The sequence below is a fragment of the Drosophila tropicalis genome, unplaced genomic scaffold (genome assembly GCF_018151085.1).
Source record: "Drosophila tropicalis isolate 14030-0801.00 unplaced genomic scaffold, ASM1815108v1 contig_593, whole genome shotgun sequence".
Classification (NCBI taxonomy): domain Eukaryota; kingdom Metazoa; phylum Arthropoda; class Insecta; order Diptera; family Drosophilidae; genus Drosophila; species Drosophila tropicalis.
Window position 1 is genome coordinate 4,667,904 of NW_027173070.1, and position 25,787 is coordinate 4,693,690.

The 25,787-nt window shown below is 41.4% G+C and overlaps 7 protein-coding genes across 7 annotated transcripts; 2 read left to right on the forward strand and 5 right to left on the reverse strand.

Moving 5' to 3' along the window:
* Positions 1–167: 167 nt before the first annotated feature.
* LOC137577180 (mesoderm induction early response protein 1) lies at positions 168–2,247 on the reverse strand. The gene is made up of 2 exons (XM_068290576.1): positions 1,437–2,247; positions 168–1,374 (listed from the first exon to the last, which is right to left on the reverse strand). The coding sequence occupies exons 1-2, from the start codon at positions 2,146–2,148 to the stop codon at positions 389–391; spliced, it is 1,698 nt and encodes a 565-aa protein (XP_068146677.1). The 5' UTR covers positions 2,149–2,247; the 3' UTR covers positions 168–388.
* Positions 2,248–2,355: 108 nt separating this feature from the next.
* On the reverse strand, positions 2,356–5,493 carry dpa (disc proliferation abnormal). The gene is made up of 6 exons (XM_068291306.1): positions 4,966–5,493; positions 3,985–4,910; positions 3,554–3,925; positions 3,123–3,489; positions 2,605–3,057; positions 2,356–2,543 (listed from the first exon to the last, which is right to left on the reverse strand). The coding sequence occupies exons 1-6, from the start codon at positions 5,365–5,367 to the stop codon at positions 2,448–2,450; spliced, it is 2,616 nt and encodes an 871-aa protein (XP_068147407.1). The 5' UTR covers positions 5,368–5,493; the 3' UTR covers positions 2,356–2,447.
* A 236-nt stretch (positions 5,494–5,729) lies between these two features.
* On the forward strand, positions 5,730–15,123 carry didum (dilute class unconventional myosin). Its single transcript, XM_068291305.1, is given in 20 exon segments — positions 5,730–5,863; positions 5,949–6,180; positions 6,805–7,618; positions 7,676–7,914; positions 7,984–8,472; positions 8,539–8,632; positions 8,691–8,741; positions 8,744–8,916; positions 9,119–9,142; positions 9,487–9,600; positions 9,667–10,553; positions 10,618–11,150; positions 11,708–11,843; positions 11,997–12,094; positions 12,229–12,409; positions 12,470–12,991; positions 13,052–13,183; positions 13,245–13,785; positions 13,848–14,072; positions 14,135–15,123. Coding segments are annotated over 19 exon segments (5,427 nt in total). The 5' UTR covers positions 5,730–5,863; positions 5,949–6,150; the 3' UTR covers positions 14,279–15,123.
* Positions 15,124–15,189: 66 nt separating this feature from the next.
* LOC137577755 (uncharacterized) lies at positions 15,190–17,370 on the reverse strand. Its single transcript, XM_068291307.1, has 2 exons — positions 16,752–17,370; positions 15,190–16,687 (listed from the first exon to the last, which is right to left on the reverse strand). The coding sequence occupies exons 1-2, from the start codon at positions 17,304–17,306 to the stop codon at positions 15,425–15,427; spliced, it is 1,818 nt and encodes a 605-aa protein (XP_068147408.1). The 5' UTR covers positions 17,307–17,370; the 3' UTR covers positions 15,190–15,424.
* A 37-nt stretch (positions 17,371–17,407) lies between these two features.
* On the reverse strand, positions 17,408–19,446 carry LOC137577854 (uncharacterized). The gene is made up of 2 exons (XM_068291412.1): positions 18,886–19,446; positions 17,408–18,830 (listed from the first exon to the last, which is right to left on the reverse strand). Exons 1-2 carry the CDS (start codon positions 19,369–19,371, stop codon positions 17,520–17,522), a joined length of 1,797 nt encoding a protein of 598 aa, XP_068147513.1. The 5' UTR covers positions 19,372–19,446; the 3' UTR covers positions 17,408–17,519.
* Positions 19,447–19,458: 12 nt separating this feature from the next.
* PIG-G (phosphatidylinositol glycan anchor biosynthesis class G) lies at positions 19,459–22,749 on the forward strand. Its single transcript, XM_068291409.1, has 6 exons — positions 19,459–19,729; positions 19,792–20,350; positions 20,407–20,537; positions 20,595–21,018; positions 21,080–21,828; positions 21,899–22,749. Exons 1-6 carry the CDS (start codon positions 19,563–19,565, stop codon positions 22,674–22,676), a joined length of 2,808 nt encoding a protein of 935 aa, XP_068147510.1. The 5' UTR covers positions 19,459–19,562; the 3' UTR covers positions 22,677–22,749.
* Orc1 (origin recognition complex subunit 1) lies at positions 22,612–25,718 on the reverse strand. Its single transcript, XM_068291410.1, has 2 exons — positions 24,379–25,718; positions 22,612–24,311 (listed from the first exon to the last, which is right to left on the reverse strand). Exons 1-2 carry the CDS (start codon positions 25,592–25,594, stop codon positions 22,861–22,863), a joined length of 2,667 nt encoding a protein of 888 aa, XP_068147511.1. The 5' UTR covers positions 25,595–25,718; the 3' UTR covers positions 22,612–22,860.
* Between the last annotated feature and the right edge of the window lie 69 nt (positions 25,719–25,787).

The following is a 25,787-nucleotide window of genomic DNA, read 5'->3' on the forward strand; positions in this document are numbered from 1 at the left end:
GAGGGAGGAAGAGAGAGAGGGAGACATACCTAACCTCAAATAAAACAAAAGTTTATACATATCTCAACTTTTAAAAAAACCGAACAAGAAACTTTTTCTGCAGAGAATTGGAAGTGTCCTTAATATTACTACTATTTCACTATACTTTCTATTTTTCAGACAACAAATTACACAGTTTTTGTTTAATATTTCACATTTTCAATGGCTTAACAATTAGATAAACTCAAAAATTACAGATATATAGTAAATATGAGAAATGTGTGTTTTAAGAATCTAAATCTATATATGGAATAGTATATGAATCAATAATTGCATTATATGTATATATGATGTATAGCGGAATACTATAATGCCGTGCGCCTGCGCCTAATGATGTTACCATCACTACTTATATCTTTTCTATGGTCTCTGCTGGTTCAACTTTATTTTGTCCATTGTTACCATTATCATTCTCATTATCCTCTAAAGTCAAGGGCGTGGACGACCCTCGACGTTTACGATTTGTTCCAGTGGCCGTCATGATAGAGTAACTTTTTCTACGCTCCTTCTCTTGGCCACCCAGCAAATCGGGGCAGTTGCTATTGTGGCCATTGCTAGGTGATAAGCTACCATTAGCATTTCCGCCATTGCCAGTTTCGGTTTCATTGATGAAAACATCCATGTGATCGATGGTATCGTTCAGGATAAAGCTTTGATCGCGGCGTTCGCTCTTCTTCCACAGATAATAGAATTGCACCAATTCGCGCATGGTTCGCGTGCGCACCTGATTTTGGCGGATCTGGTAGAAATCCTTACCGAATTTATGTATACCCTCTTCAAACTTCTGACACTCCTCTTCCGACCATGTGCCCATTGATGAGCCGCCGTCACCAAGGGGCAATATATTGATACGTTTACGACGCAAAGCCTCCTTGAAATCATAACCACACTGGACCAAAAGATGCAAGGCCTGCTCGTTATCTTTTACGACGGACTCAGAATCTGATAAAATTCGCGACGATTGTTTCTGACTAGACGAAGCAGTTTTTTCATCTGTGGAGGATACAGGCAAAGATGGTAATGGATCTGCTTCATTTTCAGCAAGCTCCCCGCTCCCTTCCTCAGCCAAAGCTGCCGCTGTAAGAATTCGTGCCTCTTGAATTTTATTAAGATAATCCTCTACCTCCCTCTCGGTCACTTGGCTGGGCTCCCAGATCAATTGATCTTCATTCTCATATGGAAGTATATCGCCATATTGAGATAGTCCATCAGGTATATCAGCCTGATAATCGGTTCCCACCATAATAATCTTTCTGGCATCATCGGAATCGGTATCTGTGTCTTCTTCTTCCTCTGGCTCTTCCACTTCCTCAAGGAGTGTATGAAGTGGGGTAACTGTAAAAGTTAACATTTTAACATATTATCATATGATATGTTTCCGAATTAAAGTAACGTACAGGTTTCTAAATCATCCTGCCGGTTGGGCAATGGACTGCTATCAAAAGATTCATCAGGATAGAGATCCATTAAATGGGAACGATGCTGTTTTTTGCCTTGTTCGGCACTCAAAATTGCAGGCACAACTTCGACATCGGGCTCCAGTTTGAGTTCCTGATCTTCATTATCTAATTCCATCTGATGTTGATGCTCCTCTTGCTGATGTGGTTGTTGCAGCTGCTGCTGTTGCTTTTTTGCTCTCCTCCGTCGGCCGGCTGAACTTTTGCTGGTGCTAGGCTTATTTCTTGAACTAGTAGAACTGATTTCAGATTCTGCCGCCATGCCGCCATATTTGGCTAACAACTCTTCTATGGGCATTTCACTTTCCTCCCTTAGCCTGGCAATTTCATCCTCTGGATTGTTGTGTTCTTCCAACGCTAAAGCTTCCTCTTCATTTAATGTGGCCTCGTCATCAAAATCATTAACCATCATTTCGATTGTGGGCTCGAATGTGGTGTCTGCCATGGATGACGTTGGTGACATTGGAGCCTGGACACTGGTGCTGGTATTATCCGAACTGGTTGCCGGGGATTTACGTCTCTCCCGTTTTGTGGGCGTGATGGTATGTTCGCGAGTTCCCGCCATGGCCAGTTCGCTGTTGGCTATTAAGCTGCTTGTGTCCAAATCCACTGACGCCTCGCTAGCGCTCTGTAGGGAACTCTCCGCCATCATTTTTATGGTCTTTATTCCAACTATTTATGTTTGTTTGACTTTTTTATATTGCCTTTTCTAATTGTCGCTTCTTGCCCGCACCTAACATAAGGCCTGGTCACACTAATCGGGCCACAGCCACAAGTATTGATATTGGAAATGAGCAACCATCGTCAACTTGCAAAAGCTATGCCGCTCATCTCTAAAAAGTTTAGCGGGAAGAATAAATTTAATTGGAAAATCTTTATTTGTAAACATTAGCGAATTAGGAATGAAATTTGTACGCATGAATATTAATGATGATAATAATAATAATGAAATTAACAAATTCTTATGGTATTTTTGCCCATCACAACAATGGTGCCCTCATCCTGAACCTCTTTCAATGCATCTTCAAACTGCTCGCGAGTTATTAACTAAAAAATAAGATTCAAATTAATTGATAAAGAAAAATAAATGGTAAAGCATGCTACATACAATCTGCGAGCCCTCCTTGATCTCTTTGAACAATTTCTGATATGGTACGGTGGGTACTTTGCCCTTTTTCTTAAGGTTCTCCTTAATTGCTGCAACCAGATCTGCGCGTTTCTTGCGGGCGGCTGTGGACAAGCCTGTAGTAAGAATGCCCACATCAATTTTACCAGACAACGGATCCGTGGCCGATTGCTTAAGGGCCTCACGATGAAGACGCCACGCCTCTTCTACATCCTCTAGCTCTACTGTGCCACTCAGTCGTACTTTGGCATGAGCTTCAGATAAACGAATCAAACTCTCCAATTGCCGAGGATAAGCAGAGATCTGACCGCGACCGGCACCAACTTTGCGCATATCAACATAGGCCTGAATTAGGCGTTGTTGGGCTTCATCAGAAAGAGTGGGAGATAAATGCTCACGGGCATAGGCAATGTAATCTCTTAGAACACTCATATCCTGCAAAATGAAAACGAAAAATAAAAAAATGCTAGGAAAGGTTTAAAAATTTTTGTTCTGCTTACAAACATGGTGTCCTCCTCTTCGTGACGTGTAACATAATAGAGAGATACCAGATGACTGGCCAAACGCTTATCGAAGATTTCATCCTGTGGATCCAAGACCAGAAATATCAAATCAAAGCGGGAAAGAAGGGTGTGCGGCAATTGCACATTATCAATGATATTCTTGCGCTTATTCCACTGCGATTCGGCTGGATTGGCAGCAGCTAGAATGGATGTTCTGGCATTCAGCTGGCAAATGATGCCTGCCTTGGCAATACTTAATGTTTGTTGCTCCATAACCTCGTGCAGGACACTGCGAGTGGAATCGTTCATCTTGTCGAATTCATCAATGCAGCAGACACCATTGTCGGCCAAGACGAGAGCACCACTAAATGGTACGAATTGTAAAATGATGGTAGATGATCTTTGATTTGCATTTAGGGTTATCTTACGTTTGCAACACCAATTGCCGTGTCTCCGGATCCTTAGTGACATAAGCTGTCAAGCCCACTGCTGATGATCCTCGACCAGAGGTATATTGAGAACGTGGCACCAAATTATAAACATATTGAAGCATCTGCGATTTAGATGTACCGGGATCGCCGCATAGCAACAAATGAATCTCAGATCTAAAATTCTGTCGACCTAAAGTCGAATGTTTTTTCTTGGTGCCACCGAAAAGCTGTAGAAGGATTCCCTTCTTTATGTCATCATTTTCATAAATCGATGGAGCAATAGCTCGTGCAAGGCGATCATAGATATCGGGTTTCTTGGACAGCAACTGCAACAGTTCAATGCGTTCCGGAGGAAATATGTGGTCTTTGCTGTTATGTAATGTGTAGAAATTATTTGGGAATTAAGAATAAAGAATAGCGAGACTTACCCTTCTTCCTCCTCATAGAGCCGCTTGTTGTCAACTTTGCGGAAATGCACCACATCCACATGAGTTTTATAGACACTCTTTACATTCAAGCCTTTGCCTTTCAAGGGCGTAGCTCGATAGATGCCCGTGACAGTGACTCGATCACCTGCCTGCACTTTATCTACCAAATCGTTGTGGGCATAGAGCAAGACGTTGTGTGGTGTTTGTCCGGCAGCCATGTCATCCGGGGATTCTTGCAGTTTGATAAGCTGTTTATCCGTAAATTCGGAACGATTGTGTATAAGACGGAAACAGTGATTGGTATTGCAATTTGAGCACAATGTGGGCTGAGCAATGCGACCGCGATCAACCTCGACGGTGGTGCAAAAGGAGCAGATGTTGCATGAAAAAAAGGCCTCACGCATCTCAGGGATGACATTTGAGGAACGTATGACCATGCCGCTAATACTGATCAATTGATCCATATCTTCAGGATTCAACGAACGCATATTACGCGTCTTGTCCGCATTGAAGGGACGGACTTGGATTTGATGCTCCAGCAGGGCGGCCGGATAACGTTCAAAAAACATCTCATTAATTGCCATATCAAAGCCTGGAATCACTTCCTGTGGATAGCATATCAGCTGACGGTACAAGTCTTGGTCGAAGGTCTTCAAATGTGCGCAATTGAGATTCAAATAGGGCTCCTCCAAAGTATGAATCTCTTCAAGCTTCTGGAGATACAGTGGCTGATTGACATCAATGTTCTCGGATATCTCATCCTGCTCGGCACTTGGATCAATAAATCGCATAATAAATGACTTAAACTTGGATTTACACTGGCTAACAACCACATTCGTGCCCCAGACAACTAACTGGGGACCAGTTGATGCCTCTGAAACGGTATCGGTAGTTTCCGAACCGCCCTTCTCGGGTATGGGATCCAGCTAGATCGAGAGAAATCATTAGCAATTCAGATCATAATTTTTCATTTTTACTTACCCCTGAAGCACCTTGTATAGCCACTTGGCGTATGCGCTTGTCTGTCCTGATATCTGGACGTGAACGCAGAGGAGTTCCACGTATACCTGAACGCGGTGTTCGTATTGAACCCATGGAACTTGGCGTACCATAATTGAGCGGTGAACTCAAATCTATTTCACTCATATTAGCGCCCAAACCACGAGCCGGGCTTGTGGCTGGCAAACTTATATTGCCCGGTGAAGTAGGCGGCAAACTGATGTTATCCGATGGCCTGGCTCCCACACGACCAGGACCCATTCGCATTGGCGTTTCCGCATCTTGCGGAGCAATTGAGCGCGTCGGAGTGGCACCTCCATCTGGACCCGGACCTTGTTTTGAGTTGGCAGTTGCCTCACTAGGCGAACGAATGGGACTTGACATTTCGATTTACTTATGTTTAATTTTTGTTTCCGCTACGAATATTCCACTTTTTTCAATATACAACTAAATGAGATGCCTTGCTGGATTCCCTGCAAGACAAAAGCGCGGGAATATCTGACAAATGCTCTCAATAGTGTTGCCAAATATCACAAGGTACGTTCATAGTGTGACAGCATTCTTAAGACCAGTGTTGTAAAGCATCCGCAAGACGAATATGCAATTTTACCGCCAAGGATTTTATTTAAATTATAGCCAAGCAACCAATATCCTGATTTGGTAAGATGCATAAAATCCAAAAGACCAACCGCCAACACACCTTAAGCTCATTTTATAATTGATTAAAATTTAAGAACCAAGAAGTTGGTCAGAACTGTAGGCCCTAGGCAACCCTACAAAAAAACAGCCAAAGTCAGTAGTGAGAGGAAGAGAGAGGCAGGCCATAATAAATAAAAGTTCTTTCATTTTAGCACTTAGTAAAAACGAAATAAGCACCAATGTAATGTAGATTTTATCTTATCCAAAAAAAATTGCAATATTTAATTTTATTCTATACTTTTCGGCTCCAAAAACCAAAATTAAAGTTAAAACAATGTACATCGAGTGAAACATTACCAAAAAAAAAAAAAAAAAGAGCAGTGTTTGGCGAATCACAAGGAAAACAAAACCTTCGGAAAGGAAGAGGAAGGAAGCCCAACGTAACGGGTTTTTTGTGTAGAGATCGTAAGAGATAGTAGGAGACAGCAGGAGCAGTAGTGTAAAGTGGACCATCATCATCACATCATTATGTCTAGCGAGGAGATGTTATATGCTAAGGTATTTGGCCCTTATAATAATTATTATTATCGGATGCCATACAAGTGCATTGTTGGCAAGAAGAGACAGTCAGATGTTGTTTGCTTGGTTGGTGGGAGAATGGAGGGCGCCCGCCAATAGTGTTAAAAGCGGGTCTCATTCTCTCAGCGTTTATGTGTTGTCTTTATGTATATGTATGTGTGTGTGTATGAGTGCGTGTTTGACAGGTTGCCAAGACAGAAGATAGCAAAGCTATTTGGATCCTTTACGTCATCGATGAATTAGTATTGCACTAACACTTGCAACTAATTAGACAGTTTATCAATATTCAGTAATTTTAATAATTTCTTCACGCAGTAGATCAACTAAATCGTTTTTGGTTCAATCTAATTATAAGAATCTCAAACGTCATTAATTAAAAAATCCATACAAAGCCATGGTCTATATAGTGTCTTTGTTTTGTGACCCCGTTCTTGATTTAATGGGGTAATTATTGATGTCACCTGCATATGCCATTTTTGGCAGTGAATCATTCGGCCGCAGCAGTGTCTTATCAGAAGAAGCGTTGTTCTGATAAGCCGTCCAACTGTATGGGGATGACTAAGATTTGAATTTTACTGTAATATTATTTTTCTTTCTCCATAGGGCGCCAAAATCTGGGTCCCACATGCAGAACAAGTATGGGAGAGTGCCACTTTAGAGGAGAGCTATAGAAAGGGAGCCGGTTTTCTTAAAATATGTACCGAATCCGGCAGCCTGCAAGAGGTGAAACTAAAGGCAGATGGCAGCAATTTGCCTCCCCTCAGAAATCCCGCAATTCTGGTGGGTCAGAATGATCTCACCACTCTTTCATACCTCCATGAGCCGGGCGTCCTGTATAATCTGCGTGTGCGTTTCTGTGAGCGTCAGATTATTTATACCTACTGCGGCATTATTCTGGTGGCCATCAATCCATATGCCGAGATGCCATTGTACGGCCCGAGTATTATCCGGGCCTATCGCGGTCATGCCATGGGCGAATTGGAGCCACACATTTTTGCCCTTGCTGAGGAGGCATACACTAAACTAGAGCGTGAGAATTGTAACCTGAGCATCATTGTTAGCGGCGAATCAGGAGCTGGCAAAACCGTGTCCGCCAAATATGCCATGCGATATTTTGCCGCTGTCGGAGGTTCTGAATCAGAGACGCAAGTGGAGCGCAAGGTGCTGGCATCTTCGCCCATTATGGAGGCATTTGGCAATGCAAAGACAACACGTAATGACAACAGTTCACGATTTGGAAAATTCACGAAACTTCTCTTTCGCAATCATATGGGCGTTATGTACCTTCAGGGAGCTACTATGCACACATATCTTTTGGAGAAGAGTCGTGTGGTCTATCAGGCGCAGGGTGAACGCAATTATCATATTTTCTACCAGTTATGCGCAGCCAGAGCTAAGTATCCCGAACTGGTGCTGGGTAAGGTTTATTCAAGAGGATCCTTTGCATTTCTATATCTTTTCGTTTTTTTTGCAGATCATCAGGATAAGTTTCGTTTCTTGAATATGGGTGGTGCTCCGGATATTGAACGCATCTCGGATGCTGATCAATTCAATGAAACAGTACAGGCCATGAGTGTTTTAGGTTTCTCCATTTCCCAAATCGCTGACATTGTAAAAATACTTGCCGGCATTCTGCATCTGGGAAACATTAAGGTTTCCAACAAATATACGGAAGGCAGCGAAGAAATTGACACTGAATCTTGTGAGATTTTTGTAAGAAATGAAAAGAATTCAAGTCTATTTAGTTTGCCATTAAATTTTGTGTCTTTTTTTCCGCTGTAGCAAAACGATTTGAATTTACAAATAACAGGAGATTTGTTAAAAATCAATTCGGATGATCTGCGTCGCTGGCTTTTGATGCGTAAGATAGAGTCGGTCAATGAATATGTGCTGATACCGAACAATATTGAGGCTGCCGAAGCGGCACGTGATGCTTTGGCGAAGCATATCTATGCCAAGCTCTTTCAATATATTGTCGGTGTGCTTAACAAGAGTCTCAATAACGGTAGCAAACAGTGCAGCTTCATTGGTGTGCTCGATATCTACGGCTTCGAAACATTCGAGGTGAACTCGTTTGAACAGTTTTGCATAAACTATGCAAACGAGAAACTCCAGCAGCAGTTCAATCAGCATGTCTTCAAGCTGGAGCAAGAGGAATACCTTAAGGAGGGCATAACCTGGACCATGATTGATTTCTATGATAATCAACCCTGCATAGATCTTATTGAATTGCGACTGGGAGTGCTTGATTTGTTAGATGAGGAATGCAGAGTGAGTATATAAAGATTTTAAATTGTATTCATCTAAATAAACTCTTTTTCTTTTATATTTCAACAGATGCCAAAAGGCTCAGACGAGAGTTGGGCCGGAAAACTCATTGAAAAGTGCCAAAAGTTTCCACATTTCGAAAAGCCACGTTTTGGAACTACAAGTAAAGTGATTTAAGTCTTTATTTTCATTTATAATTATATCCCTCTTCTTTTTCTAAGGCTTTTTCATTAAACATTTCTCCGATACTGTGGAATACGATGTTAATGGCTTTTTGAAAAGAATCGTGACACTGTCTCCAAGGAACTAACGAATGTCTTGGCAGTATCTAATATGTTGTTATGCAAGCAGGTTATGGAGCTGGAAGAGGTTGACACTTTAAGTGTTGATGCCTCTAAATCGTCTACATTAGGAGGTCGTGTGGTGATCAGTGCTGGACGTAAACAGGTTTGCTTCCAATCATCCAATTCAATGGTCCTAAAAATTTTGTTATTGAGATGCTTATTGTGATTATGTGTTCATATGTAATTGTTGTATCTATTGCTAATTTTGTATATTCCATACGTTCTGTCGCCTTTGTACTGTCACTCGCTCGTCTGGCCAACAAACAAACCCTCACCAACAACAACAACATTATCCATTTACCCAGCAACTCAATGAGACACGGCGAAGAGTTAGTTACCTTATATGCTATATTATGCTTATCCTTCTATATCCTTGCAATAATTTGTTTTTGTATGTATTCTTGTCAATTAAAATGTAGGGAAAAAGCTTATCAAATAAGTTTCTGTAAAGTGCATGAAATTAATATGTTAAATCAAAATAGGATCTCAATTTGAATCATCAGTCTGTCAAATGTTTCCTAGTATGTCTATAAAATGGCTATGTGATTTGTCTCAGCTAATGATTATTTGCAAGGATATTAAAACTTTGGAATAACCAAAGTTAGGCTTCTAATATATTTATTAACTCATTAATTTTTTTTTTGAAGATTAATTAATATATCCACTCTGTTAGGTGGTGCCATCAAAACAGCATAGGAAAACGGTTGGTTCCCAATTCCAAGAGAGTTTGACTTCATTGATCACTACTTTACATTCTACAACGCCGCATTATGTGCGCTGCATCAAGGTAAGTCCGTGTGAATTACATTTAGTACTTCCATTTATTTTCATTCTCAATTTTTCTTGAACACAGCCCAATGATGAGAAAATTGCCTATAAATGGGATACGGCTAAAATAATACAACAATTGAGGGCATGCGGTGTGCTGGAAACGGTTCGCATCTCTGCCGCTGGCTTTCCCTCGCGTTGGATTTATCCGGATTTCTATGTCCGCTATCAGCTTTTAGCGCATCGTTCGAAAATTGACAAGAATGACATGAAGCAATCGTGTTGTAATATTGTACTGAAATGGATTCAGGATGAGGATAAATATCGCTTTGGTAATAAACAGATATTCTTTAGAGCCGGGCAGGTGGCCTATCTGGAGCAGGTGCGGGCCAATTTGCGTAAACGATATATCACGATTGTTCAGTCGGTGGTGCGTCGTTTCATACATCGTCGGCGTTTCCTGCGTCTGCAACGTGTTATCAACGGTCTGCAGCGCTATGCTCGTGGTTATTTGGCCCGCCAACGTGCCCAGAAAATGCGTGAAGTGCGCGCAGCTTTGATACTCTCCAAATATGCCAAAGGTTGGCTATGTCGTCGACGATATCTTCGTCTGCGGCACTCAATCTTTGGTATACAGACCTATGCCCGTGGCATGTTGGCCCGTATCAAGTTCTTTGCCTTGCGAGATCACTACAGGGCTGTTCAAATACAGAGATTTGTCCGTGGTGTCTTGGCCCGTCGAGCGTATCAGCAGAAACGACGAAATATTGTCATTTGCCAGTCAGCAGTTCGACGTTTTCTGGCTCGTCGCAAATTCAAGCGCATGAAGGCCGAGGCCAAGACAATTTCGCATATGGAGAACAAATACATGGGCCTGGAGAACAAGATCATTTCCATGCAACAGCGTATCGATGAACTGAATCGTGACAATAGCAATCTGAAGCACAAGACCAGCGAGATAAGTGTCCTGAAGTCAGTGTGCCCCATTCAGTGGAAACTTGTTCGTAATAATGATTACTTCTTTGTTCTTTTGCAGAATGAAATTGGAGCTTAAGAAGAATTTGGAGGGAGAATTGAAGAATGTAAAGATAGCTTGCATGGACAAGGATATGCTAATTGGTGCCCTGAATAAGCAATTGGAATCGGAACGTGATGAGAAAATGCAATTGCTTGAGGAAAATGGCCATGCTCAGGAGGAGTGGCTTGGCCAGAAGCAATTGTGGCGTCTAGAGAATGAGGAATTACGGAAACAAATTGACGAAATGATTGAAATGGCTAAAAACGTTGAGGCCAGTCAGCATGACCAAAAGGAGCGTCTGCTGACCGAAATTGACAATAAAGAATTAAACGAAGCCTATCAACGGGCCATTAAAGACAAGGAGGTGATCGAGAATGAAAACTATATACTCAAAGAGGAGCTAAGTCGTTTTGCTGGCGGCGTCAGCAATTACTCTCATCGCACGCGTTCTGTTAGCAATGCTTCCAGTCAAAATGAAGAGGATGTGGGCTATGCCTCGGCCAAGAATACACTAGACATCAATCGGCCCCCCGATCTACTCAACAAAAGTGGCAAGTGGCTTTGTAGTGGTGATGATCATAGTGATGATAATAACTGCATCAGCAAAGGCGGCGGCGGCGATGCTCAAGGGGATGTTCAGGGAATGCAATCGAAACGTATTTCAGTTATGGTAGATGTGCTTAATTTTCGTATACCCGTGGAGTTGCCCTTTTTATATATAGGCTACGTTATAGTATTTATTTATTTATTCATATCGGTTTGCCGATATCATGTTAGTTATAATAGATAAATGTATAAGCATGAAAAAAAAATTATTGAATTTACTTACATTAGGGAAACGGCAGACTTTGTTTAAAAAGAAATTTTGCAATTTCTATTGTAATGTTCGATCTCTGTGAACAAAACCGAATATCCGTAACGGATTTAAGGTCGAGTTTCAAGGGGCATTATGTTTATTAAGTAGTCACTTTGGTTTAAGAATTTTTTTTTTGTTCATTGGATACCCTTATATGTTAAGACGGTTGCATTCCTTGAACTTTCTAATTTTAGATATATTGTTTGTATCGGATCGCTAACAGTTTCTTTGTTTTATTTTTTTTCTCAACAGACTCATTCATCGATACCACTAGCATAGTGATGAAGCTACGCTCCATACTGGAGGAGGAGAAGCTAAAGCACAAGTATCTGCAAGAGCAGTATCTAAAGTTGGCTAGCCGTAATAAACCCACCGAAGATTCCTTCCGGTAAGTAGTTTTAACAAAAAATGTTACGAGTCGTCGAGACGATCGACCAAAAAAACACTTGAATTCCAAACGCTTTACTCTCTTCGTATATGACACTGCTTACTTACACACACGCCTCACTTCGCTTGACTTGACTTCACCTAACCACCTTAGCGTTTCCGAGTTGGAAGTTGAGAACGAGAAATTACGCGGTGAATATGATCAGTTGCGCACGAGTATTAAACACGGAGTTGAGATCAACGAGCTCAATGGTAACACCTAATGGGATGAACTTAACTGCCGTAATACTCATACATAACTAATTCTCCTTTCCTTCCGCCCGCCTTTTGGTTATCCCCCATCACGCCCTGTGTTTTTCCCTCTGTGTTTTTGTGTGTAATTACAGCTCAACATGCTGCACTTCAGGAAGAGGTCCGTAGACGTCGCGAGGAATGCATTCAGTTGAAGGCAGTGCTGTTGCAACAAAACCAAACGTTGCGTTCCTTTGAACCGGATAGCTTGCAATTGCGTGGCAATGATGTGCATGAACTTCTTGAAGCCTTCCAATCTCAGAAATTGGTCAACAGGTGAGCTGAATAATTAAATTTTTTCCCAAAATAAAGACTTAAATTTCTTTGTTTTGGCAGACAATTGGAATCGGAACTAAAAGCCATCACCGAAGAGCACAATAGCAAGCTGGTAGAGATGACCCAAGAAATTGAACGTTTGAATACCGAGCGACAAGAACTCCAAACGGTTATTTTCGAGAGCATTGATGAATTTGAAAATGCCACAGTAGAGACTCTGAAGCAAAATGATCGTTATCTGCGACGTGAATTGAAGAAGGCCATTTCCCAATATCTGCTGGCTCAGGAGGAACTTAAGCTGGCCAATGCCAAGTTGAAGGCATATAGACAAGATGATGGCCAGCTGGAGCATAAACTCGAAGAGGAAATGAGTCGTAGCAGATCCTCGAACAACAATTCAAAGGATGTTGATGTCGGTGCCAATGTCACCAAGCAAAAGTCTCAAAATCCACAGGGTCTCATGAAATTCCATAGCAGTGATCTCGATAAAATATTGCAACGTTTACTAAGCAATATGACACCGCGTACAGTAGTGGGGTTGTTGCCAGGATTTCCAGCTTATCTGATCTTTATGTGCATACGGTAAGATAAATTCCTGTCTAATCTAAAAGAAAAGAAAATTAATGAATTAGTTTCTTTCAGTTATACCGATCTTACTAATGCCGACGAGGATGTGCGTGAGTTGCTGAGTAAATTTGTCATACAAATTAAGAAAATGCATCGTACCCCGCATCCTATTGAGAATCGTGTCATCTGGCTGGTCAATTCAATAACGTAAGCGATAATATGCTTTTCCTTCAAGTCTCTTTCTCTGATTATTGGCGTTGTGTTACAGATTGTTAAATCTATTGAAACAATATGGCGATGTGGATGAATATGTCAAATTCAACACAGAGAAACAGAATCAACAGCAGCTGAAGAATTTCAATCTCTATGAATATCGTCGCGTGATTTTGGATTTAATTGTGAATTTATACCAAGCATTGATCATACAAATTCAGGGTTTGATGGATGCAAAAATTGTGCCAGCCATTCTAAATAACGATGAGATTCAACGTGGACGACATGCGGCTCATGGCATGCGAAGTCGTACCACTTCTATAGGTGCAGCAGCTGCTGCAGCATCCTCGCCGGATGGTAATGTGCCAGCCTGGAAGCAATTGATTGGCCAATTAGAGCATTTCCATAAGCAATTTCAACATTTCGGCTTGGATAATTGCTATGCAGAGCAAATATTCCATCAATTATTATACTTTGTTTGCGCCGTGGCACTCAATTGTCTGATGTTGCGAGGCGATATATGCATGTGGGAGACGGGCATGATTATACGATATAATTTGGGTTGCATTGAGGATTGGGTGCGGGATAAAAAGATGGTTAGATAGTGCATAAAAAAGACTTTAAACCTGTATTAATAATTCTTCGTTTGTTCCTACAGTCCAATGATGTATTAAAGCCTTTGGCTCCGTTGAATCAAGTTTCTCAGCTGCTGCAGTCGCGCAAGAGTGAAGAAGATGTGCAAACCATTGTCGATCTCTGCACTTCGCTAACCACGGCTCAGGTGCTTAAGGTAATGAAGTCCTACAAGCTGGATGATTACGAGAGTGAAATTACCAATGTATTCCTGGAGAAATTAACCAAAGAGCTGAATGCTAGAGACATGGTAATATTAATAAAGTCCAATTATCATTCCAATTGTTGTATATCCCTTTTTTTCTAAAACAGAAGAGCAACAGCAGTGACGAATTCACCATGGATCAGAAATTTATACAGCCTTTCAAAGTGGTATTCAGATATAGCGAAATTTCATTGGAAGATATTGAGCTGCCCTCTCATCTAAATCTAGATGAGTTTTTGACTAAAATATAAAACAATCTAACTAAGTTATCTACCAACCAACTTTATTTCTATTTCAATTGTCATCTCTTTAAATTAATCTGCTTGTCATTGTTGCCATTTCAAAATACTACACACTTTGCCGATATTTATTGTGTATATCAATTTCATATATAATAATTATTTATAGAAATTAATCCATGTTAGTGTAGAGTTTTAGAAACGTAGAGTTCCTGTGCCTTTGCCTTCTGTTCCTGTATTTTTTTTTTTTTTTTTTTATTTTTGGTTACAAACCAATATTTATTATCCGTAGACATAGCAAATTAGAATGAAAGTTCAACTTATACATATACATATGTATGTAATAACATTCCTAACCTGAGAAGAACCTTGTGTACCTTGAAACAGATGATGATACTAAATAATGAAGAATGAACTTGGCTATGCATAGCAACAAAAAGAGAACTTAATAATTAGTGTACTTAAATACCTACATATGTATAAAAAGGGCCGAAATGTGGCCTTTTAATGATTGCAATAATCGAACGACAGAGACTATAATTCGTAGTATAATAATTATATAGATAATTCTATAACGATCCATTTGAATGTATTCTCATATTATATTTTGCTATATGTATATGTGTGTATGCTGGCATTTGTTAAAATATTTATATGATCATATATACATACATGTTTAAAAAATAAGAACTTATTTACCATATACAACAAAATATACATATATTAGATTATATATTTATATGTTATAAAATCAGCTTGCCGTAGGACTATCGGTATGACTATTGTTCTGCATTTAGTCCTAGCACGGTCTGCTATCTGAAGTATGCAATAAAGATCGCGAATTTTATTTTAAATCATTTATAACTGTAGATTTAATTATATACTTTTGGCCATTTACAATACCGACTAGTAAATTAAACAAGTTTTAAGGATCAAACTAAGGATATTTATTGGAAAACAAAAGAAAACTTAATATAATAATCATTCATTGCTTTCTAATTCTAAGGATTCATGTAATGTCGAAATGGAATAACATCAAGCTATATCTTAAGATTTTAAATATTATTATTTAATGAGGATTTTTTAAAGTCTCTGTAGCCGATATTCTTATAGGATGAAAGGCTATACCTTGTCTGTGTCTGTTCACAGTGTTCATCTCTAATCGTTCTCCTCCAGTACATATTTAAGGGCCGGCGCAGCCTTGTGAACCATTCTGCGATGACGAGATAAAGCCGAATGGCAGGTAAATGTAGCATTACATTTATCACATACTTTATCCCTGATATCTAAATGTGCCTTGATGTGATTGGTGAGTTCGAATTTCTTGCGAAAACTTTTGCAGCACAGATCGCAGACGTAAGGACGCAAATTTAAATGAAAACCATTTATGTGATAATCCAGAAGAAGTTTTAGGCGGAATCTTTTGCCGCACATTTCGCAAACATACGGTTTGTGACCCGTATGACAAGCCCGATGGGCCATTAGGTCATTGTTAATGGCAAATGTTTTGTCACAGTATTCACATTTTAGGGCATTCTCGCAGTGGGCCCGTAAAATGTGACGATCCATGTCGTTATGACGATCGAAGCGACGTGGACAATACGAACAACTGAAGGGCAATTCGCCTATATGGTGCTGCTTGTAAATGTGGACGCGCAACATATAGTCGCCATAGAAACGTTTACAGCAGACATCGCAGTACAAGACCTGGCCCTCGGCCTTTGGCGGCAAGAAATTGCACATTTTCAGATGGTGTAGTTCCTGCTTGGACCATGCCTTGAACAGCTCCTTGGACTTGAGACGACGCAGTCCTTCATATGCCCATTTGCGTAATTTATTCACGGCCAAATAAACATCCGTTTCATTGGCCTTTACCAAGGGAGCCATGTCTTCGGCCATTTTGAGGTATGCCTGGGATCGTGCTTCAACTGAATTAAACTCGGTTATCGATGGATCATATAGCTCGGGGTGATTAGAATAAGAGTGGATAAATTTAGTTGTCAGAACATTAGGCTCTTTGAAGTTGAGCTTTATCACTAAGAGCGAGCTGTTCTCTGCCCCATCGCCGTTGCCATCTTCGTCATCGTCCAAATCGCTTAGTGCGGTATATGGCAATGCTTTGAGAAATTCACATCTCTGATAATGGCGAGCGGCCAGACCTACAAGTTTTCCCTTGGCTGCTGACTCGCTAGCTAATATATATTGGCTATGCAATTGATTAAGACATCTCTTTAACTCAGACTCTGTGAACAAAACATTGGCCTTGTCATCCATGCGTTTAATCATCACCTCGTAGGCCTGGCTACGTGCTTCAGGGTTTTTGTAATTGTCATCAGACGGATTGTACAAACATGGATGCTCTCTGTATGCCTCAATTAAATGCAGGACTCGAGGATTACGGCGTATAAAATTGATTTTAAGCTGGAAATCCAAAGTTCTTCTATATAATAAGGATCGGATGAGATTACGTTACTCTTACGCTCACCTTAAACACTTGTCCAATTTTATATCTCTTACGCGGACGTCCTGCCTTAAGCTTTGTGGGATATATATCGTGTTTCTCCGCCGAATCATCAAAGGGGCCATTATCCTCCCACGAATCGTTCACACTTTCTGCAGTATCGACCGCTTCTTTGTCAATGAGGCACAACATTTCGCCTAGAGACGGTTCTCTTTGTACAATCTCTATAGTTGATTTTTGCATCGTATTCTCAGCCGCCTCATCAACATCAGGGTCTGCCTCTTCCAACACAAATGATTCCCTTTCTGCTTCATCATGTTCCCAGAACTCGTCTTCTTCAATTATGTCCATAGGAAACTCATATTTTTCTTGGAGCTTTGTATCTACGACGACATCGTCTCCAGCTCTCCAAACGACACCCTCGACAGCTTCATCGACTTCCTCCGTATAGTGCGAGGTGTGAACGTGGTGAATGAATTGTTCCCAATCCTGCAGTTGGCTCTCAATGCTGCAGTACAGGCATTTTAAACGGAACTCCGTGTATTGATTATTAACCATTATATTTCCGCACACCTCCATTATGATATATCCGAATTTTTTAAGATTTCGAGCTGATTATTTATGACATTGCGCTGTTGTCACATTAGCGTTGCCAGAAAGTTATTTACTGGTTATCGATATTTGTTTTTTAATCGATAGATTTATTACTTGATAGTTATATTTTTGAAAATTACAAATTAGGTTTTAAACTTAAATAATAAATTACAATTTCTTTGTTTTGTTGGTTGAAATTTACTCAATATCCACATCTTCCCCATCTTCTGCAGTTACATCGGCTTTAGGGTTTCGTAACAAGTTGTGTGTTCGTTTCATGTGCGAATTGAGTCCAACGAATTGGGCAAATCGGGAATCGCATAGTTTGCATGCAAATTTCTTGACTTCCGCATGGATTTGTCGGTGTCGAATGAGCGAATGACAACTTGTGAAACCTTTGCCACAGGTGGTACAGATCTTATCGCGTATATTCAAATGACTCTTAATGTGATCCACCAGATGAACCTTCTTGAGAAAGTCCTTTGGACACATGGTACACTTGAAAGCCCTAATTTTGGTATGAATTGCCGTAACATGCTGCTTTAGTTGAGATCTTAGTCGAAAAGCTTTGCCACAATGCTCACAAATATAAGGTTTCGTGTTGGTATGTGTCCGCATATGAAGCTTCAGATCAGATTGTACAGCAAAAGTCCGATCACAGTATGAGCACTCGTGTGTCTTGCCAATGTGGGATCTCTTGACATGGGTAGCTAGTTCGCCTCGTCCCATGAAACTTCGATCACACAACTGACATTTAAAGGGCAATTCACCAATATTGTGCACCTTAAAAATATGCGCCTGCAGAACATTATCCGAGTAGGTGACATGCTGACAAATCTCGCACACTAATCGCTGTTTGAATTGTTTCGGCGGCAGGAAAGAGCACAGGCCCTGATAGAACTTTTCGGACGCATTGATGGGTTGTTTAGTACGCTTATAATACCATTTTCGTAGACATTGAATCGCCCGAAAGATATCATCGCAATTAATATCCAAATTCTCCGGCACCGTCAAATCGTTGGCCATGCTTTCATAGGCTTGTTTTCGAGAGTTCATATTCGAGAATTCACTATGCTGGGGATCGTATAATTGCGGAAATCCGGCATAAAGATCAATCAGTTCTGTGGTCAGTCTATTTTTTTGTAAAAATTCGAGCTGTATCTTTCCGTTTCTCTGCTCTTCTAGCTGATCCATGCTAGCTTTGAGATAGGCGCAACTGGTATAATGGGTATAGGCCACTGAATTGTCTTTAATCTGGCCACAAAGTACTCTCCTCTCCACTGTATTATACTGCAGGTGTAGCTTCTTAATGGCTGCAATCAGGGAATGTTCAGTAAGAATAATAGACGCCTTTTCCTTCAAGTCTCGAATCATTTCCTGGTAGGCCACTTTACAGACACTTGTCTCTTTGTAGTCAGAGTGGGCGGAGTCCCAAAGACACGGATGCGCTTCATATAACTCAATAAATGTCAAAGTACGTGGATCACGGCGAAAGAATGACGGATTGAACTAGAAATTCCAAGAGACAGGTATTATTAAATTCCAGTTTGGAAAATCTTCTTACCTTGTATAATGGAGAGTTATCTGTTACAGGATTGGCATCGGCGTCGGCATCTGGTTCATAGTCGCCATCCTCGTCATCATCCTCTTCTTCGTCTTCCTCAGCTATTGACTCAAATTCCAATTCACTTACATCGTCTTCCTCCTGTTTTGGTTCGTCTATTTCGACAACCTGAATTTGCTCCTCTTCTTCATCTGTCTCAATCAAATTTGCATAGGTAACATTCTCGTTCATTAATTCCTCAAGTTCATTAATTTCCTCCAAACTAACCACCTCCACATGAATTTCATTTACAGGAGCATCCTGGTCCTCCGTTTTAGATTCAATTTCTGGTTCAGATGGAGGCGATTCCACCACGATATGAAGGTTTCGGAAATGCGAGACAAACTCCTGCCATCTTGACGCCTCCAAGTCAATGGAACAGAGGGAACAACGCATATAGAAATTCTCATAGTCCTTGCTAGCGCAAATATAGCCGCAAGTTTCCATTATTGCTTTTGATTTTGTTCCATTTACGTCCGTCTGTCGTCTTCCGTCGATGCGATAACAAAATGCCTATCGAACGAATATTGATAGAATTTCCTAAGCGAACCGATAACTAACCGAACTGTGATTTTGACGTCAAATTCTACTTGTAATCTTGTTTCAAATTCCTGTTTGCAAATGTACCAGGCAAAACCATGGATGAGCACAAAAGTCGCCTGGCCTACACGTTCTTTATGCTGACATTCTTCCTATGCGGATCTATAATCTTTCTCGTTGGTTTCTATCCTGCTTCGTATTCATTTTCAGCTGAAAAGGAGAACTCTATTCCAAGTGATCGGCCCAAAGTGCTCCACGGCCTCAAGTAAGTTCTATGCTTGGAGCTTATCAAACTTATTGATAAGGGTTTTGTTTTTATCTATGTAGATTGGAGCCGCCACCTCCTAGTTATGACTCCTTCATATTGTTGGTTATTGATGCCTTGAGAGAGGATTTTCCCAATGCCACAACAATGCCGGTTGCCTATGAACGGGCATGCGAGAAACTGAGTCTGCATGTGGACATACCCACAGTGACCATGCCTCGTCTCAAGAGCATCACTACCGGCACCTTGTCCAATTTCATAGACATTGCCTTGAATGTGGGTCACACCGAGCAACTGGATGATTCGTTGTTACATCGTCTAAAGAAGCAGAATCGTTTCGCCACTTTTGCCGGTGATCACACCTGGATACAACTTTTTCCGAGCGAGTTTACCAGGCACCGTGCCAACAATGACTCATTCTATGTCAATGATTTCTATGATGGCGATAAACGAGTCACAGAATCTTTAAATTTGGAACTGAAACGAACTGATTGGACTCTGATGGTTTTGCATTATCTTGGCCTGGATCATATAGGACATGTGGAAAGCCATGCCAGCCCAAAGATTATCCCCAAACTAAATGAAATGGATGATGTGGTCAAACGTATTGTAGAATATAAGGTGACTGGAGAATGCAATGGGAGGATGTTGGATACCAATGATAAATGTATTTGCAGAATTTGACCAATTATCTGCTGATGCTAACGGGAGATCACGGTATGGCCGATGGTGGCGGCCATGGCGGCAATACTCCGCAAGAGACTGCAGTGCCCCTTTACCTGTACTCGAAGAACTGCAGCCAAACCAAGTGAGACTAATTTGAGAAACACCCTTGCGTGAGAGTGTTATGCTTTTCTTTTTGTAGATCCAGCTCCAAGCTGCGTCCTTATAATCAAATTGATTTGACACCTACTTTATCCATTCTACTATCTGTTGAGATACCCACAATGTCCATTGGTTGTCTCATTCCAGAGATGTTGCAATCTCTAAGCAAGGAGCAGCAATTGTATGCCTATTTTTATAATGCACATCACTTGATGAATCGTGCACGGGTAAGGCTAGGCCATGATCAAGTGCATAACGCTGATTACTATGGCTGGTATCAGGAGGCCACTCAAAAGCATAAGCAAGTCATTTTGGAGGAAACTGAATCTTCTAGCTTGGTCAATTATGAGACAGCAAAATTGAATTACATGAGAGTGGCCGAAAAAATTTCCGTTTTACTCTCCGAGTCGTTAATCAAATTTGATTATGGTTTCATTGCCCTCGGTTTGGGTTTAACTACAACGGTAAGAAAAGTAAAGAAAACCCCTTACAACGCTTTCCATCGATTCTCCTTCTCTTTTGCAGGCTTCTATTCATTTGTTGCTTAGCGTTTTATTCTTGGATCTCACCGACCAATTGCAACTGAACAATGTGCGTGCTCTTCAGCTACTTATTTCTATTGGAGCCAGCTTGATTTTTCTTGTGATTGGTCATTTAATGGACATCATTATGACTAGCTCCATGCTGCACAGTGTACTCTTAATCGTTCCCCTTTCTATAGCCTTTTACCTGGGACTGGACATAGTCAGAGCCTTGGTGAAGATTAGTTTGCCACCCTCAAGCTTTCCACGTCTGTATTCACCACGTCGCCTAAAGTTGTCTCTACCCCTGCCTAAGATTTTGTTTTTATGCTATGCTATACGCACTTTCACCCTGGGCTCATCTTCGTTTATTGAATATGAGTACAGGACATGGTATTATTTAGGCAATACTCTTATCTTACTTACCGCGCTGAGGACTCTGCGTCGACGCATTACCAAGGCAAATGTGGAATTGGATGGTCGGCATTTATCGAAGATCGCCTCAGCTTGCTTGTGGCAACATCGCCGAATCTTTGTAGTGTTACTCCTGCTAATCCTTATGCGTTATGCCTACAGGCTTCATGCCATTAAGAGCACCTTGATGATATTCTCATTGTTTGTTCTCTGGGCAAGATTAAGGAAATTCAGTCAATTGCCTCAGAGTATAGTCACTGCAGTGGGCTTTGCTATAATCTATGCATTCCGTGGACTCACTGGGCAGGTGCAGTTCTTCGATTTCTCGGAATTTGTGGCGTAAGTTAACATTTGATTTCTAATAAGTTTATATATTTAACAATTTCTTTTCTCGGCTTTACTTTGGCAGTTCCCGCTTGGTGGTGCCTACTGTGTTGGCTTTTTGGATATGCTTTGCTTTAGTTTTGGTTTTGGGTTATCGCGAGGCTATACCACAAACAAATCCGCCATCTCATTGGACTAAAAGTTTTGTCCTTCAACAGCTGATGCAAACGAATTTGGTGTGTTCCCTTATGGTCTCCGCTCTCCTGTACAATGTCCGTAATATTGTTTTGTTGCCCACGCTACTCATTACCCTCAATGAGACATATAAACTCTGCGATGCCTTTGCCACTAGCAGCAGCTCGCAGAAATTCTCTGTACGTCTGGTGCATGTCTATAAGATTATGATGACTATTTTTGTGGCCCGCATGTTTTATTTCTATCAAGGGAATTCAAATAGTTTGTCCACAATCGATCTGACACCAGGTTACATTGGTCAGAGTAGCTATAATCCTGTAATTGTGGGTCTCTTTGTGACCATTCATACGTATTGCGCTGAAATACATTCCTTTCTCTACCTCATTATACACACACTGCGCACATCGGATTTGCGCGGTGTTGGCATCATGCAAATGCAACCGGCTTATTCTACTGCAACGGATAGCTTGGTGGTTCCATTGTATGCCACGTTGATTATCCTACCCGTGGCATTCTATCTATGCCTGATGGTAGGCTTTCGTTACCATCTTTTCATCTACTCGGTGTTTTCACCCAAGGTGCTCTATGATTGCTACATGGTGCTTGTCTTTTACATGGTATTTTTAATTACGAGTTTGTACTTGAAATTGTTTAAAAATTACGGTTAAAACAAATATATATGTATATGTATGCTTATTTCAACAAATTAAACCAAAGAACCAAACATTTTACATAATCTAAGCGGATGAGGGGGTTCCTGGATTGCCTCTTTTGTTTTCTTTTATCTGAGCGTAATAAATAACAGGAGCTTAAGAACTAAAAATCTCGAGGATTTGTTGAGTGGTGGTCAGTTTAGCAGACAGTCGTCGTCATTGGTTGCTCAACCCTTAGGGCGTAGTGTATATCATCGGTGCTAACATTCAACAGAATCTTCTGATAGAGATCATGACGCGATGGCTCGCTAATAAGTAAACGTTCGGCACCCAGTTTGGAGCACAAACGCAAAGCACGTCCAGGTGGTGGGAGTGTGGACACGCCCATTATGGCGGCAATTGTTTCTAACTGCTGATAGACACCCATAAATGTGGTCTCCTCAACGCCAGTGCGCGTAACCTCAGCGGCCACTGCTTGGAGGAAGATCTGCTCGAGTCGTGAACAATTCTTGATGGCCTGCACCTTAGCACTGGCTATCATCTCGGCTAGAGCCTGTTGGACATGTAACATTGTGACACAATCCTTGGCAATTTCCGTGGCACGCCGACAAATGTCCAGAGCACGGCGTGCATCACCCGATACGGCGGCCACTTTGCGGGCTACTAATTGGACCGCCTCACCTTTAAAAGCCTCCGATCCGGCCAGACCAAGGCGGGCAGAGACAATCTCCTGCAATTGCTTGTGCGTATACGGTTGAAAGGTGAGTCGTGTAAGACCCAAACGTGAAGTCACCTTGCCCATTAGCAGGCGTTCTGGTAGATCCATTGTGTTGGCTATAGTGATCACAACAAGACGGGCAGCGGATTTAGTTGGCCAATCAAGCAAGTTGTAGACCACATCTTGCCGCCGATTGCACAAGATGTCAAGTTCATCGACTAATAAAACCGTGGTGATACGCCTCGGTGCCGGTGTAGTGAAACGTTTCTCTAGCAAAGTATGGGCTTGCTCCCAGGATACCGTTTTGCCTGTCAATTGTTTATAGATCTGCACATAGGCCTGACGTGGTTCAGTTAGTCGCATTCCATTGATTTCCAGGAACTCAAACTCGGGCAATTTGCGTTGCCTTGTCATTCCTTGAAGTGTGCGTATCACTCCGGATACTGTGGCCGTTTTACCAGTGCCTGGCACACCAGAAACGTACATACATCCCCCGCATTGATCTTGAATTTTGCCCTCAAGGAAATTGTAAATGTTATCGAATTCCTTTTCACGGCAAGGTAAACTTTGCGGCACTACGGAGACATGAAGTTGCTCTCGAGCCAATTGCAATTGGGATTTTCGGCCCTTATCTGGATTGGCCTCATCGGTTTTTCGCTGCTCCATGGTGGGACTAATCTCACCAGCGCGTATTTTTTTTAATTTCTGTGATGGTGTCATTGGTGTTGGTGTTGCAGGAGCCGAAGCAGATGCTGTGCTTAGTCGTCTTGATCGTGTTGGCGTCTTCTTTGGTGTGTATTCCTTGTCTTCCTCTGCGGTAGTTGCTTTTTTCGAGCGTGCCCGTTTGGGTGTCGATATAATCTCATCATCTTGAAAGACACGCTGCTCCACAATATTCGATAACTGTATACTGCGTCTTGGTGTGCCCTCAGCTGGAAGGAAATCAAAAAGAAACCAATGAATATTTCTCTGTCTGTTAATTTATAGAAAATCACTTACCCAAACGGCTGGTGGCTGATTTTAAAATACTCTTGCGGCGAGTTGATGGCGTCAGATCGGCGGCGGGAGCAGGATTGACAGCCTCTTTGGATTTTTTGGTGGGCGTGTGATAGATATCACCTTGGGAAATACCCAATCGTTTGCGTTGCACCGGTTGCTGAACTTCCTCCTCGAGAGCCAAAGGATCTTGTACATCTAGTCCATCTTGGGAAGCCAAACGCACTGATCTTCGTCTTTCTGAGATTCGCAATTTTATTTTCATGTCATTGTTTGGCGTTTTTGGATCGGGAGTTTGCTGTACTATGGAATAATTGACACAGTCCGAGTCATTGGTAGAATTTAAACTTAGGTTTAGGTTACGCCGTGCAGCAGATGCTCGAGATTTTGGTGTAGTCTCTACTTTAGAATTCTTCTCAGTCAAAGGCGATGCCATCAAATAATTGGCGTTAATCTCAGATGTAGCACCTATCTTGGATTTCTTCTCCGACAATCGCACCACACTGCGTCCACCCACAATTTTAATGGGCGACACTTTATTTTCGCAATCCACAAATTCCAAGGAAATGGCTGCTGCAGCGGCCACTGAAGCACGCCGTGGACGACGCGGCCCACCAGCGTCTTGGCTCTTAGCTCCTTCATCCAATTGGATTTCCAATGGGACAAGACGATAGTATTTCTTCTCCTTAATAAATTTATAACGAGTCACAAACATTGGACAATTGGGCGCAGCCCTATGCTTAAGATATTTCTTAATAATCTCCTCTGCACTTTGTTGTGATGATCCCTCCAGGACTATACACTTGCGATAGATGGCTCCCAATGCCACGTCGTTGTCGTAGGGACGATGCTCTTCAATTACTTCTGCAGCGAAATCAATGGCTATGTCATCCGCATCAAATTCCTTGTGGGGTATAGCCTGAGGCCGAGAATACCACTGAACTATAGCTCGACAAGACTGACGATCGGTTAATTCCCGCAGTTCATAGAGGTATTGTATTCTGGCTATGTCGCATCCATCCACTGTATCCGGTTCGGCAGCATCTGCATTGGACACCAATATATAATCTCCCACAGTCAAAGTTAAGGGACCGTAGATGCACTTCTCGTAAAAATACACGTTTTTGTGCTCCAAATTTTTAACAGTTTGCTTTGGCTCGTTGCTACCGCTACCAATCCACTTCACCTGCTGGTCAAACACATTCTCTTTATTAACCATAGTAGTAATTGGTGTCGCGGAGTCGCTGTCGTCAAAAATTATTTTTTATTTTGTCAGCAAATATTCTAAAGAAAATAGGTCAATTCATCAGCTTGCCGCGCTGTTTATATCTTTTGGCGCGAATTCAAAGTCAAACGTTATGCAGCACTAAAAATTCTAAGGTTGTTCAACACTTCAAAAAAAATTTCAGCTG